The following is a 16076-nucleotide window of genomic DNA, read 5'->3' on the forward strand; positions in this document are numbered from 1 at the left end:
TGATGACACAATTGACTTCATGACTCATTTCTTCTTGCATTTGTCCAACCAACCTGTCCTCCACCGCCGTGGCACCCAGGAGAACAAAGTCTCTTTCGATGACGTCGTAAGCTTCAGCCAGCCTCTGCTCCCTCTCCTGCAGGGCCAGCTTGGCGTCCGTCAGATGACGACATGCCTCTTGGTACTCGGACTCCGACAGCCTCTTGTAGGCCACGCACAGCGTTCGCAGGCCCTCCTGTTACCATGGCGACAAAGGAATTTGCTGCTCAGTGATTTTTGTTTATGCTGTGCCTTCAGAATCACTCAAATTGCGCATTCATGAATTGATCGTGAGAACGGCACCTTTTAGCCAGACTGTGGTTAAAAAAAAGAAAACATATTAATGTCCTCAATTCTTTATAGGGCACACATTGACATACTTGGAAAACTATCATTTTTAAATACAGTGGTTGTGCCGTGCATTTGGTACCTGGGCCTTCAGCGGGGATTTACCTGACTTAATCAATTTCTAAATATCAACAATAAATTAGCATTTTGCAGTATTATACTGGAATAGTCATGCTAATAATTTTCCGCTATGCCTTCAATTAAACTTTATATTGACCACAACGCATGTCATTAACCTCATACACCCTTATAATTGCAATAGTATGTTTTAATGATCACCATTGGCTGTGAGAATCCACAAGGCTCGACGGCAGTGAAGAAAGCCATGCGAGGTTAATTTCGACTTCAGTTGCCAAATACTGTTTGTGGCACTTACCACAGCATTTTGCTCCACCCGCACCTTCACCTGCTCAACCTTGCCAGATACGACCAGAGGAAAAATGGCAGAGTCCGCGCCCTTGCAGAAGAGCAGGTATTCTCCTAAGAGCATACAAACACGTAGCAAATTATCGGTACAGTAAGGTGCCCTTAAACAGGAAGTCAACCCAAGCATATTTTTTCCAGAATACGTTCTCTGTAGGCCCACTCGTCTAAACAGGGAATTCTGATTAATATTGCGTTTGTGGAATATGAGAAATCCACCCGTTTTCAGCTAGCTCAGGGGGCGGCCATTTTGTCACTTCTGTCGACAGAAGATGACATCGAAGTTGGTCAGGGCACGGATAACAACGAATCATGGCTCAGCTTCGGAAAACAGGTGAGCCGTGATTGGTCGTTATCTGAGCCCTGAGCAACTTCGATGTCATCTTCAGTCGACAAAAGTGACAAAATGGTCGCCCAGATGGCTAAATGTGGGTACATTATTCTGTTTAATTTATATTCCACAAACGCAATATTAATCTGAATTCCGCATTTCAACTAGTGGGCCTGCATAGAAAATATTCTGGAAAAAAAATGCTTGGGTTGTCCTCCACTTTAATAGATTAGTACAGTGGCTTCCAACCACCGTGCTTTGTTACATTAGTGTACCGTATGAGATCATCAGGTATGCTGCGGGAATTTACCCAATTTTAATTAATTAGTCTGAAAATGAATATTGTTTTTTAATACAAATAATGTATCATACAGCTATGTCAAAAACAGACTAGTGACAAGCAGAATCATTAGATGGCATTTGTGAGAAAAATTGAGAGAATATGTTTTCAGTACATACAATAGTATACTTTTTGTGACATTTTTATTCGGTCGTGTGCCGTGACATTTTGCTAGTTTGGGAAACACTCTATTAGCATGTAATTTTTTTCTTCAAGTGCCACACAACAAAATGTCATCCAAGTATTTTAACCTCAAAAGCATGTGTTGATACAGTAAAATGCTTTTCACTGGCAGCGATCACATGTTAGTGCGACTTACCTGAGCTTGCCCGAACAATGACGCTCATTCTCCTCCTCACAGAGTCGAAGTTGAGCACATGAAGCAGCTCAAACCTGAAGGAAAGCAAGAGTTGGCATGAAAAGAACTCTTTTAATCATATTGTTTTGTTGATAATTTAATCACTGTCTTTATCTGAGGAAGGACAATCCATCTTTTTTTAGGCCAACTATGCACTTAGGAGAAAAGCCATTCTTTCTTGATGAATACACTCTGTAAATACTAAAAGGCTCTTCAGTGTGATATGGACTTGATAGATGGAACTAAACAGATGTACCTGGAGGCTTTTTATCCACTGTAATTCATAAAGTGACTTAAATAGAGTACAATGTCATGCTAACTAAAGTCACTCAACCCAGTGAAGTAAAGAGTATATATATGAAATTGAAATTTCAAAATGTTGGGGGAAAAATGTGACTCAGGACTTGCTTGAACCAACCACAACCTGATGACAGCTCACCTGCTTTCTGAAGCTAAGCCATGACTGGTCGTTAACTGAACCCTGAGCAACAGCGATGTCAATTTCACTCGACAGACGTGACAAAATGGCTGCCCCCTGAGATGGCTAAAAACGGGTGGATTTTACTGCTTAACTCATATTCCGCAAACAATATTAATCGGAATGTCTTGTTTCAACTATTGGGTGTGCATGGAGCATATTGTAGAAAAAATGTTTGGGTTGACTTCCCCTTTAAAATAGATGACTATTGACAGACCTCCAATGAATGAAAAAGGAGACTGAGCCTCAATACACTTCTTTAGATCATCAACACTGCCCTGTACAATCAACTCAAACATGAGTCAAATAAAGTAAGCAAATATTTGAAAAAAACTCTTGTGATTTATCTATGATTGAGCTGTTGCGTCATCTTCCCATCCTCCATGACAAATCAATGCCACTACCTTTCCTGTGGTGTAACCACAGCAACCACTTGGCACACCAACCTTTCAATCTCATCGTCTTTGTTCAAAATCTCCATGTAGTTGTCTTTCAGTCTCAGGTAGGTGTAGCCCAGCCTGGAGACAAGAAAGATGATGATTAAAAACAAGATGCACTGGTTATTTTTAATGGAAACATGATCACACACATGCACATGCAACAGTCCATCTGGAAAAGCAACAGTGAAGCACAACACATTCTGGACCATGTTCATGAACCTAACACAGTGTCCCCACTTAAAATAGAGCAGTGTTATATGAGCGTGTTGCTTGGGGTGTACTGACCTCAGCATGTATGCAATTTGCACTTTGTAATTTAATTTTAGAACTCTGGAACGTTATATAGCCCAAATATTGTATCAGGCATACTGCAAGTATTTAGATATTTGAACATCAAGGGACAGCGTAATTATCGGATTGCCAACAATTTTGGTAATTGTCTGTGGACATTCTCGGTCATCCAGGTCATGGTAAACCGTAACGTTGAATCAAGGTAATTGGAATCTTTTTGTTTTTTGAAGACATTTTATGTTTAATTGAAAGGTTTCTTCAATCAATTTATGCCTTGGTGGATGTATATCCGGGAGGTGATCAACAATAGGGTGTTGTTGTTCAAATTCTGGATGAGAGGACAGCCGGTTTGAAAAAGGTGTAAAAGAAGCCATCTACGGTTTTCATCGTCAGGCTGTCGACGCTTCACTTAATTTGGTATTAAAGAGCTTGGATGATGAAGGAAAACTGCTGATTGTTGTGTTATGCGATTTTTTTTGCCTAAATGTTTTTAGCTTGTCCTGTTAAACCTGTTTAATGTGTTTGCTGCCTGTTTGGACGGGACAGTCTTGTAAAAGAGAATTCTAAATGCATTTTTTTTCCCGGCCAGCTATATCGGATATGTCACACTTGAAACGCACATTCTAATACCAAAAATATCAAAATCAGCGGATATGTGCACCAAAAAAAAAACCAGATTTAGGCACTGGGACCTGCAGTGTAAATCTAGCCTCTGAGAAGAGACTACTATTTGGAGGATTTACAGTAATTCAACAATAAAATTCTACAGCTGCATGAGCGCTAAATTATTCCAGGGGCAACAATTTTAAGAATATGCAGCACCATTTAGAACATTGACCTTTTCATTCCCTCCACCAGAGCCACCTCATCGGGGGAGGAGGAGATGTAGAAGGAGGTGGGTCTGCCCTGATGGATGCCCTTCTTGATGCCGTCCACCGTCTCCTCCTCCTTCACTTGCACCGTGTGACACAGACACAATGCCCGGAAAAACAGGTCCTCGTGTTCCTGTAGCCAGAGAATTTAATGAATGTAAGTAAAGGAAATGCAACAGATCACAATGTGTATTTAAGAGGTTTTCTTAATGCTGTTTTTATGAGGCAATAAAACATTGCATGTATTTTGTCTACTTTCATGCCCATTTCTTTGCTTGAACAGTTTGGCAGGCTCGCGTTATGTATGTGGTGGATACTGCTGACGGACAATTTTCTAAATGTGAATACGGTTGCCAGAAACGAAGATTGCCATCACTTTTATGTGTACCGGGGGACATTTCTTCAAAGCCAACAGGAAGGGTTTACAATAGCTTTTATGAATGACAGAAAAACATGCAAATTAATACTTGTTTTGTGTTATACTTGCAATACTGTGAACTTTTATTGTACAAAGTAACTTTTTTTAAGACTGACATTTTTTTCTTGAAACGTTTTCTTAAAAAAGTCCTTGAAAATGAAACTTTTTTTGCTTGTATTTTTTAATGTTATTCATGTAACTACAACTTTATTCTCCAGCAAACAAAACCTTAGGGTACATTAGGTCTAATGAGATCCAAAAGGAAAATTATGCCTTTATAGAAACAGTAATGCTCAGTTTTGATTGACACTGTCTGAGAGGTTTTTAAAAATAACGACTAAGCACTGACTGAAGTGGATTTTCGTCCATCATTGCAATCGTCACCAACCACGTCCGTCAGTAAGCCCGTTCTGCTGACAGTTTTTTTTTGGCGTTAGGGGTGGAAGTGAGAGGACAGACTGATGGACCGACTGACGAACCAACGGACTTCTGACGGATTACCAGTGGGACGGGCGGAATGACCAACTGACGATTACAATTTGGTTCGTCCCGAAAAATGACAGACTGACATATGACACATGATGGACGGGTAGACTGGCCGCTGACGAAAAAAATTGACGTGATCAACTCGACTTTATCACAATAAAGTCGATTACAAAAAATTAATTAGCTGCTCAACACCTATTAGATGGCGTAATATAAACTACAATAAGAGGAAAAAAATTGAAAAATTGTAATTTAAAGAGCGTAAAGTTGCTGTGATAACACAAATAAAAGTTGTAATTTTATTGGCATTCAAGTCAATATTGTCAATTCACAAGAATAATTTTACAAATTTTACAAGAATAATGTATTTTTACAAGAGTTAAGATTGATTAGGCATATAAAGCTCTAATTTTATGAGAATTACGGTGCAATACAAAAAGGAAAAAACATTGAATTCTACAAGAATACTGTTGTCTTTGTGTGAGAATAAAAGTGTAATGTTAGGAGGAAAAAAAGTCATGATTGATAAGGAATTAAGAATTTGAACAAAAAGAATGTGAACAAGTTATGAGTAGAAAGTGGTCATTTTACGATAAGTTGTAAGGAAAATGTTTTACTATTAAAAGAATTACGTTGTAGTTTTATAAGAATAGATCGCCAATAATAGCGCGAGAAAGGTCACACCTTAAAACGAATAGTTTTAATATTAGAAAAAGTCAGAATATTGGAATTTTTCATGAGTTGTAATATTTTTAAAGACTTATTCTTGTGAAATTATTATGAACTATGATACATATATTTTTTTCAATATGATCCTAATATTTCATTGTGGGATTTGTGCTTGTCAAATGCGTTTAACGTAGTCGCGTTTACAATGCGCGCATACTTACTCTGCGGAATCCACCAGGTGAGGAATCTATCATGTCTATGCTGGAGGCAGCGCTGAGGATTTGACCGTTGCAGATGGCATGCGGAATGTAAACGTTCCCATCTACACAGCATTCGATGAACTCCATGTTGTTCTCCGTCAGAGTGCCCGTCTTGTCAGTGAAAACATATTCCACCTGGAAACGGAGAAAGATGAATGGTGATGAGCGGGAAAATAAAATGCTTACAAATAGGAAAAGGTTTGGGAGTACCTGACCCAGCTCCTCATTAAGGTCGGAGGTGTTGACCTGAGCTCCCTCTCCCAACTCCTCATCGAACATCTCCTCATCCCACGTGATGAAATAGGAGCCCAGGAATTTCTGCATCTCCACCGTAACATACATGGACACGGGAATGATATAATTGAACAACACGGTGAAGGCCAGGAAGTCGGTGAAAGCTCGGACCACCTGCGGGAAAACAGCAGATGGGGATAATGGGAACATGAGGTGGGATTGCCAGAAAATAACGTGAAAACACAGCGGAAAAAATCAATCTATTCAAGTTCGGTGTGTATACTGCCCCCGTGGTCACTCTCAAATTAAGGAGAAAAGTGAGCCAATCATAGCAGAGCTGATTTACATCTCAAATATTAATGAGAAACTCATCCATCCGGGATACCAGGAGTGTAAGACCAAATAGAACAACTTGAAAAGGGGCATCCTGGACATTTCCAACCCAAATTATCGAGCAAACCCGATAATAGGACATCAAAGAAAAACGTCACTGAACGCACCACGTGTCGCTGTCGCTCGTTTTCCGTTCTGTGGTTGTACCAGGGCTCGTCACGATCCGGAGACCACTGCCAGGCGTATTTGAGAACAGTGTTGATGACCGCTTTACTGATCAGGATGCACAGATAGACAATCAGAAAGGCATTCATGGACCTGTGGAGGAGACAAAGGTGTCCAATGGAATAATCCAAATTGTTTCTCTCAATTAAATTTGGATGGGGTCAGACGAGATCTCACTTTTCCACCGCGGAGCGCTTCTGTGATTTTGACTGGTAATTGAGCGCCATCTTGGTTTCCATGCCGGTGTAGATGGCAACGGCTGAAGAAAGAGGTGGACGAAAAATGTGTTACTATTGCCCTAAGCCTAACCTCTAACCCTATGCCAACAAACCTCAACATGAAGAGACAATTAGAATAAATGATCACCATATATATGTTGTGTGTTCTTCAATGTTGCACCTCTGAGTAGTAAGTTCTCAGCACCAAGTGGTCTAGAAGAAAATACGAGAGATTAACTTGTCTGCTAGGTATCAACAACAACAATTAAGTCATCATGATAAGGGAAAAAAGTTCAATTTATTACAAGAATAAAAGCAGTCATTTCCAAGAATGAAGTTATGATCTTTATATATTTTATATGAAAATGCTTGCATTGTGTTTTATGCTTTACCTGAAAAAAAAAAAGACCAAAAAATGAGAATCATAAGTGAAGTGATGAAAATGTACTATTCTGTCAGCTCCCACGCGAACCATGCAAACAACAAGCAGCAGACTAAACAATTCTTCAAAAAGATGCCAAGTGCTTGTCCTAAGATGTGAATTGCCATTACCAGTCACAGCTTTATGTCAGGATCCGTCTTTGTTGATTTGGTTTTGATTAGAATTTAGTTTCATCATGTTTTCCTGTTGTCCTTTTTGTCAATGTCTGTCTCGTTGAGTTATTGTGTCCTTGTGTTACCCAATCAGGTCATTCCAACCCTTGTGTCTTATCCACATGTTCCTTTTGTCTCATCAGTTTGTTTGTATTTAGTTCCCTGCTTTCATTCAGTCCTTGCTGAATCATTGTCCTTGTCACGTCTAGTTGCTGTTAGTCTTGTTGTTTGTTTTTCGGTCCACGCCAAGTCTAGTCTTTTCCTCAGTGTTTGTTTTGTTGCTTTGAATGTTTTGATTTTGAACCTCTGTTGATATAGTTTTTTTTTCATTAACTAAGTACCTCTTATTTGCCTTTTGTTATCTTTGAATTAAATTACTTTTTGAGAGCAAACCTGTCTCTCATCCCTGCTTCCCTACGTTTGGGTCCTCTTCCACGCCATTACATGACACTTACACATAGCATAAAGTGAAATACATGTTGTCTGTTAAACCAAACTACATAACTTACAGAAGTCAGCTATCTTAATACTAACACAACGCAAAACACAATAGAAGGGGTAACAACACTAGCAAGAATGTTGCGATCGTTATTACTCTTTAAACGATGAATATGAACACAAACGGTGCAGCAACACTTGCAGACAGATGATGTAACAATACTCATAGGCACTTATGTTTTCTCCTCCGTGGAAAACGACTAATATTATAGCAGCTTACAGAGTCATTTAGTTGTAGGTCTTCATTTATGTCTGTATTATACTGTCTCCAGGAGGTCAAGGCGCATACACCAGAGGGAGCACAATGTCAATGGGCATTGAAGCATGAAATTATGATGCACAAACTGCTTAGTTTTTCGACATTCTATTTAATTACAAGTTTCCTGTCTGTGTTTAACAAAGTAAAATACTGTAGAACACTATTTTTCCAACTAAAAAAAATACTTTACAGACTTTAAACACTCAGCAGCAAGAGCCTATGACACATCTAAGTATTCAAGTTAAAGCCAAGTTGTAATTACAGTACATATATACACTTTTTGTGATGAACAAAATACATACAATAACAGTTACAATTATTGCGAACTATATTAAAACTCTTTTTATAATGAAAAATTTTTTAAAAGTCTTTATGAAATTGTATACACTTTTTAGGCATTGAAATATTTGAATGTAAAACAGCATATTGTAACAAATTGGGTTATCTGTGTTGTCGTTGGATTTGTGTGTTGCTGAGTAAGATCGCGCTAATAAATGGACCGAACCGAACACAAGTGGACCGAACCAAACATATGCCATACCGAAACGTATTAATACACCCACGTGTACCGTTACACCCCTAATATATATATATATATATATATATATATATATATATATATACAAACACTGTGTGTGTATACAAAACAGGATTTTTTTTCACAATATTATGCAAGCAAGTTCTCTTCTGAGAATAAAGTTGTCATTTTATGCCATAAAAATTAAATCTTACATTTGGAAGTCTAGTAAAATGAACATAGAATGAATCACATAAAAACCTACCTAGCAACAGGCTCTTCTTTGTCCTTGTAAATATTGATACGTCCCACAAATCTGAGTTAAGCAGAACAACAAGACGAGACAAGGCAGACATTGAGAAATGTGACCTAGAATTTTCACACAAACACCAAGGTGTCACACTGACTTGTAGAGGTCAGGCTGCGGTTGTTCACATTCGATGGTGGCATGTAGGGAATCTACCTCCTGGTCCGTCCTAAAGGCCATGGTATCTGGTATGGCGTAGTAGGTCTGAAGGAGCAGAGGCCAAGTAAGTGAAGCATTGCTTGGCTGGGAGCTCATCAGGGGGTCCCATTTGCGCAAAGTGTGGGTGGAGTCCTGTATGTGTGTGCACTCGGCCATGCGTGTGGTTGGTGTGTGTGACATCAGTGGAGATCAGTACAGGAGAGACATTAAGAGTAAAAAATATAAAAAATACACAATGTTCCAACTCAATATGCATCATTTTAATAAATGTTTCATTAATTGGAGTCGAATTAATCACATCAATTTGAGATTTGTTTTATATCCATTAGTGACATGAATCTGAAACAGCTACTAGGTTGCCAGGTAAGACTACTTACAGAAAATTAGATTACCACTATTCCATTTTATGAAGAAAGCACAAAAGAATCCAATGCCTTGCAAAAGGAATGAAAACAACAAAGATTTCAAGAAAATTCTCGGGCAAATGGGTTTCTTCCAATAAAGTGATAGGCAAATGTTTTTTGTAGGGCATTAAGAGTATCTTAATTGCTTCTTTTTCTTCTCACTTGACTCCAGCGCATTTGAAGCCCACTGGTAACACAAATCCTGCCTCGCAACACAAATAAAAAAAAAAAAAAATGGACCAAGCGACGGATGGTCATTCATAAACAAAGTTGGGGTACTGGTAAGTCAAGGTACGACCTTAAACAGGCAGTTCATGCTCACCACTGTATAATTAAATACTACATATCCTCACTGTCCGGCCAAATATGGCCAAATTCTTTTTTTTTTTTCACACATATTAATATGCATGCAATGAGTCACTGATAGTGTAGTGGTACACGCGCCCGAGTTGTGTGCGGGCAGCGTGGGATCGATTCCCGCTCAGTGATGGTGTCTGTGTGTGTGCCCTGCTAATAGGGTTGCGTTAGGAAGGGCATCCGGCGTAAAATGCTTTGCCAAATCAATGATGCGAATCATGCGTGCACTTGATTCGCTGTGGCGACCCCTGAGGGGAAAAGCCGAAAGGATAACAACAACTAATGTGTATGTAATAAAGTTGATGTTAAAAAAAAAAAAAAAAAAAAAAAAAATCAACATTTTTTTCACTGTGAATTGCATCGACTATTTAGGAAAATGAAGCAAAATAGCATTATGATGAATCATTTGGACTGAAATGTATATTGGTGCGTCATTGTGGCACCTTGTGACTGGACTCCCCATCCAGGCTGGTGGTGGTGACGTAGCAGGTGCCATCTTGTCGGCTGGAGGAGAGCAGGATGAGGTCACACGGGAACGTTTCGTCCTCCCTCACCACCACGATGTCGCCCACCTGCCACAGCAACACAACAGTCCCATCATGGTGGCGACATCCATAATAGATGAGAGGCCTTTTGCCAACATGAACACACTACACTCTTTTTTAAAAATTTTTTTTTTAGAGGATTGAGAAGTTGCATAACAGATAATGCCAAGCGAGCATCTTACGTCGCGTGGATAAAATCCCATCGTCATGGTGACCGTACACATGACACATGCTCTGCGAATCTGCGTGATTAATATATTCATCATTATTCCTGCTGCCGGCTCAGGCGCTAATCCGCTCCGTTTGATCCATACCACAAAACACAAGAGAGACAGTCGTGACGACAGGAAGGTGGGGAATAAATCGGGGAGCAGAGGCAGAGTAGAAAATAACACGAAAAGGGACACATTACCCTGCACGTGGATGTGGAATTTATTCCGAAGAACACTTTTTTTTTTTTCCTGAGCGATTAGAAGCAAGGGAAGATTACACTGGCAGTAATACTTCAAGGTAGAACAGCAAGAGAGGAAACAAAGCTCTCAGTTTTAACTGGCAGGCATTTAGTTTCCATATTAATGTGCTTGGAGTTTGCAGTGCATCATACTGAGAACTGTTTTTTTTTTAACCTCTTATGCAGCTAAATAAGGTCACCGAAATGTCAAAGGGGCAATCAAATGTTAGGCACAGATACTCAATATAATACAGTGCAGTTCAAAACAAGTATTTGAGGGCAAAGACGATGACTTGATTTTTCACTATTTTGAAGCCTCATTTTGTGGGGGCAATGGCTTGATTTTTCAGTTTAGAAGCCTCTTTTTAAAGACATGGCAATTTTTCTTAAATAATTCAAATTTGGCAGGGTAGTTAACAACACTCTTCTCTGTGGTGTGTGAAATTTAGAAGATATTTACTTGTCCTTCACAGGGACATCAATCTAACCATAATTTAAAAAGCCCACTAGCTTAATCCCAACATACAATGCAAAATGCCATAGATGGGCTAAAGAAACTAGTATCAATTTTATATAGATATAATCCCTTTAAGCACTGATATTCAAACATAAATGGTGCAACAACAGAGACAGTAACATAAAGCAATATTCACAGGCAGTGTTGTACCTGAACGAGATCAATAAACAAAAGTTCATGAACTTGTTCATTTTTGGGCGAATGTGAACTGAATGTACTGTATTTCTGCCTGATGAACATTTTTGCGAACGCACTCATTCTGGTGCCTGTGAACGGTTTTGAACGAAAGTTTTTTTTTTTTCTCAAGAGTGCCAGACTTTGTTGCTCTTCAAAACCTGGCTAAACAAACGGTAAATGAGCATTCAGATGTAGGAGAATAAGGAATTATGTATTTGGCAACCCAAGCCCTGGAGCATTGGGTGGCCGCATGCGTCATCAAAAAGCACGATGGGAGCTTGGAGGGGAAAAATGGGGAAATGGCAATATTTTGAGGGTAATGGCTTGCAAACAAAAAAAAACCCAATATGAAGTACATAATTTGGGGAAAAATGAACTAGTTAAAAATCTTTTTTATGAACTATGAACAGAAAGTTCATTAGAAAATTGTGAACTGAACTGTGAACTTGTTCGTGTGGAAAATGAACTTTATCAACACTGTTCACAGGCATATATTCTTTATCCTCCTCAAAAAACAACTAACATCATTGCAATTTATTGACCTGCTTAGTTGTGAGACTCTTCTTTGTGAATTATGTATCTGCGCATGATACTGCTCCCAGGTGGCCAAGGCGTGCACAATATCAATGAATATTGTAGCTACTTGAAAGTTAAATACAACGGAACTGTACTGTGGGTCACTCTAACAATATACACAGTTGGAACATTGAATTGCATGCACCATTAGTGGTACTGGTACCACAGTTTGAACATCACTACATAGAGTACTGTTTTTTAAATTAAACACTTGTTACAAAAAAAAAATTATAGTGTTTTTTGTGGGGCTGAAACAGATGAATGACATTTCCATTCGTTTCAACAGAGAAAAATGATTGTTTTGAGTTACAAGCATGGTCATGGAACAAATGAAACATGTAAGTCAAGGCATCACTGTGTATACTGAACATTTCATAACACTGTAGTTGGAGGCGTCGCATTGTCAAGATGGCCACAGAGCATGAGGTAGACAGGAGACAAATGTGTACAAAGCAATGCCTGCTTCGTGGCTTCAGGTGCAGTTCGCTTTTAACAAGCCGGGTCTTACCCGCAGCTTGTGACTCTGCGTCCTCGCCGCCTTCCCCCGCTGCACCACATCCACCGGACACTCATTGATGGAGCAGTCGGCTTTGTGCCGCAGCCAATCCTCGTAGCCCTGAGAGGACACGATTGTTAACGATGGAGAAGAAGAGGAGAGGGTGCGGGTTGGACAGATGATTGCGCAAACGTAGAACTGGGTGTGATTAATTAGCGTCGCGCACATTGAGCTGGGTGACCTGCTTGCTTGATTTCGAGCCGAAGCATCACGGGTTAGATTTATGTCCTGCTAAATTTCGCTTCTCTTTAGCCAGCACGGCCCCATCTATCATTGATAGTAGCGCGGGGGGAGGCTGCATCTCCCCTGGGGCTCCAATGATGAACAGAGGAGAGCATTCATTACCATATTTCTCACATCAGCAGACATTTTCAATGCGCCCAGAGAGGAATGTGTGTATGTACGGATAATAGAACAGCTGATTGGAGTCCCAGGCTGCAAGGTGTGGGCTAGAAGTGACTGTGTGTTTGTGTGTGTGTCGTATACCTGCTTGATGGCGGTAACGGTGATAACGAAGAAGAGGGGCAGGCCACTGGTGACTGGGCTAGTGGGGGTGTCGATGATGAGCTGGAGGGGAAGACGCATGACATATATTAGGTGCGAGTGCCCAAAGTATCCATGTTAACTCATCCACTGCCATTGAAGAATTTACACGTCTTTTCACAGTCCAAAACAGAAACAAAAAGCAATGTCAAACCGTTTTATATCTGGTGTACCTCTCTCATAAAAAACGATTTGATACGTATCTCGATACATGGGGTGTGATACCATTGAAGGATGCTACAATTTTTACAATGTAACCATTTCGTTCATTCCGTCAAAAATGGATTTTCTAATTCAAATCGGTTTTTTTTTGTTGCACACCTAATTGCTACTGATCAGTTCAATTCAATTGAAGAATACGAAGTGCTGCTGCAAAGTTGAGACGATGGAGTATAATTTTGCAGCGAGAGCTAAGGACGTTAACATACTTATTTTTGTGCTTTATAGCTGCATATTGTGAAAAGTTACAATAACGCTCCCATGTGGAATCTGACGAGCAGTGGTTGACACATCCAATATGGGATGAACTCGGCACACTTGGAACCCGGCTGACCAGGTACTAGGAATTGTACCTTGTAGTAACCCTGTGGTACAACTCAGTTTCTCCAAGCCAATCAGTGGGAATTTTGTTTTGTATAAAATACATAAAATAAACTAAACAGCGTAACACATTTACCATTCCAAACCATACCATCAATATGAACTGAACTATACAGTTTCATGGAAACACTTGAACGATGATATTACTCACCTGGACAAGAAATATGACCAAAAAGTAAAAGTTGGCAATTCTTCTGAACTGTTCAAACAGGTTCTTGGGGATGAAGTTCCAGAAGGTGTACTGTCAACGTGAAAAACAAAACCACCATCACTCACAGAATTAAAAAAACTAAATCTCAATTTGACCTTTAAACAAAATACAGCGAACACCCATATATTGGTGGCATTCATAGATTTTTGAGGGAAACTAGCCTTCATTATTTGCTGAAAAACACACCTTTTTGTGCTTATGCCAAAGCCATTTCTAATATAAGAATATTGCTTTGGCGCCCTCTGGTGGTATGCCAATGAGGGGAGGAGCTTCATTTAGTTAGGCCCTAGTTTTGTCTCACCGAAAAAGTGCTTGCCTGCTATGTTGTAGCATCCATAGGATATTTCAAACCTTTTTGATGAGGGCAAATTGCAGGCACAATTTTGTTACTTATAGCGGGAGTTCACTGTAATAACAATGGAGGGTTGAGACACTAAAGCAGGGGTGGGGAAACTACTGCCCGTTGGCCGTATACTGTACGTCCAGTTGGGACATTTGATGTAGAATGCCATGAAACGATTGCCTAATATAGTCATAAAAAGCCCAATAATATTCAACCAACAATTGGTTGTTATCTATGATAATCATTCATTTGTTCCTAAATTTAGTGTGTTTTTGAAAGGAAAAAAAGGCCCCTGATACAGTAGGTTCCCTTGGCAGTTCTAAATAATAGCTAGGGTCTTCTGACCTTTGAGGACACGATACGGTTGTCGGGGTAACGTTGAGGGATGTAAGCCTCAGTTCCCGGAGGGGGTTCTTTATGGCCGATGTAGACCGTCCGACTGTCGACCCAGTTCTCCTCCCCCGCGCACTGATGGAGAGAGAGAAAAGCAGATATAAATAGAAACACAGGTAAAGATGAAAGAAAATGTGTTCAAGCCCACTTCTCATTTATGTTCTACCTATTATAACATAATGTTGAAAAAAAAGTTGAATTGGGTTGACGAAAAGATCTTTCTGTGGGTTAGCAGAGTGCATTGTCAACATCCAAGGTTCTTCATGAAGCGACATTGGACAAGGCTCATAACACTTTGGCCTCAATGAAAACATCCGTTGGCAGAGCGACCCGGCTGACACAGCTCAAACGTGCAATACTGATCATTCATTGAAAAGTTCTGGAACAAGCACTTTGTTGTTTTAATGAGCCCTCATAACCTTGGCAGAGATGCCATGAATAAATGGGATTTTTTTTTGGTTGGGATTTTTACACTCAAATATCAAGGCCAAATGGTGTTCAGGGAAGTTACCACTGATTAATAACATTCCATGGTTTGCATAATAATATACAGGATACAAAAGGAATAGCAACACACATTTTAATCTACCATTAGCTTTAGCATCACGCTAAGAGAAATTACAGAATGTATGAACTAACTGAAGACGTTGTTGGTAACGATAAAGATATACTGCATAGGATAAATAATAAATAATATGGGCTCATTATCATTCAAATAAAAGTGGAATTTGATTTTTTTTTAATCATTGTAATTTGTTAAACACACATACAGCAGACCCTCACGTACTGGAGGTTTGACATCCATACTTTTTATTTCATGGTGACATATACCATTTTCAAATTTCAACATCTTTGTGGGGTGCGGTTGGCCATCTCTCTCTGTGCACTAACCACTTTAGAATTACACCAAAAATTGTGATAACAGTCTGAAAAAGTTGTGCTTTCATTGCTAAAGACAGAGTTTTCAACATAGCATGTCAGCCATCTTTGTTTAGTGTGTTATGGCAAGATATATAACAATGTCATTCTTCATCACACTAACAACTTTATTATTATTTTTATTGAAAAGGATAAAAAATAAGTACAATTGCTAGAAATACCTTTTGTTTTAATGTCTAAATACAGTGGTCCTTGGTTTATTGCAGGGGTTAGGTTCCAAAAATAACCCGCGATAGGTGAAATCCGCGAAGTAGGAAAATTTTTTTTGTAATTACAAGTCCTCAATTTACACTCTGCGCATGCTCAACCGCAAGGAATGCTGGTCTTTGCAGTACAGGAAGTGCTTGTATGCGAATGTCCATTGTTT

At 39.4% G+C, this 16076-nt stretch overlaps 1 protein-coding gene and 1 long non-coding RNA gene across 7 annotated transcripts in view; one reads left to right on the plus strand and one right to left on the minus strand.

Moving 5' to 3' along the window:
- LOC147136261 (phospholipid-transporting ATPase IH-like) overlaps positions 1-16076 on the minus strand; it is a 41997-nt gene that overhangs the window by 13759 nt on the left and 12162 nt on the right. For all 5 annotated transcript variants that reach the window (XR_015089563.1, XM_086051674.1, XM_086051672.1 and 2 more), the window contains exons 2-18: positions 14723-14845; positions 13975-14064; positions 13167-13247; positions 12633-12740; positions 10302-10430; positions 9039-9142; positions 8897-8947; positions 6912-6976; positions 6723-6804; positions 6488-6638; positions 5964-6161; positions 5715-5888; positions 3887-4053; positions 2764-2835; positions 1801-1874; positions 764-867; positions 54-235 (exon numbers count right to left, since the gene is read on the minus strand). Coding sequence is in view for 4 of the 5 variants with exons in the window: in XM_086051674.1 (XP_085907800.1) it covers positions 54-235; positions 764-867; positions 1801-1874; positions 2764-2835; positions 3887-4053; positions 5715-5888; positions 5964-6161; positions 6488-6638; positions 6723-6804; positions 6912-6976; positions 8897-8947; positions 9039-9142; positions 10302-10430; positions 12633-12740; positions 13167-13247; positions 13975-14064; positions 14723-14845 (1955 nt within the window). In the remaining variant the exon portion in view is untranslated. The remainder of the gene's footprint in view (positions 1-53; positions 236-763; positions 868-1800; positions 1875-2763; positions 2836-3886; positions 4054-5714; positions 5889-5963; positions 6162-6487; positions 6639-6722; positions 6805-6911; positions 6977-8896; positions 8948-9038; positions 9143-10301; positions 10431-12632; positions 12741-13166; positions 13248-13974; positions 14065-14722; positions 14846-16076) is intronic.
- LOC147136262 (uncharacterized) lies at positions 3068-7232 on the plus strand. Of its 2 annotated transcripts, none has more exons than XR_015089564.1 (3): positions 3068-3250; positions 3907-4077; positions 4204-7232. It is a non-coding gene; the product is annotated as an uncharacterized LOC147136262 (long non-coding RNA). The 2 variants fall into 2 exon arrangements; XR_015089565.1 differs by having other exon boundaries at positions 5732-7232.

Source organism: Filicampus tigris, chromosome 14 (genome assembly GCF_054856515.1).
Source record: "Filicampus tigris isolate MCC_2025a chromosome 14, RoL_Ftig_1.0, whole genome shotgun sequence".
Classification (NCBI taxonomy): Eukaryota; Metazoa; Chordata; class Actinopteri; order Syngnathiformes; family Syngnathidae; genus Filicampus; species Filicampus tigris.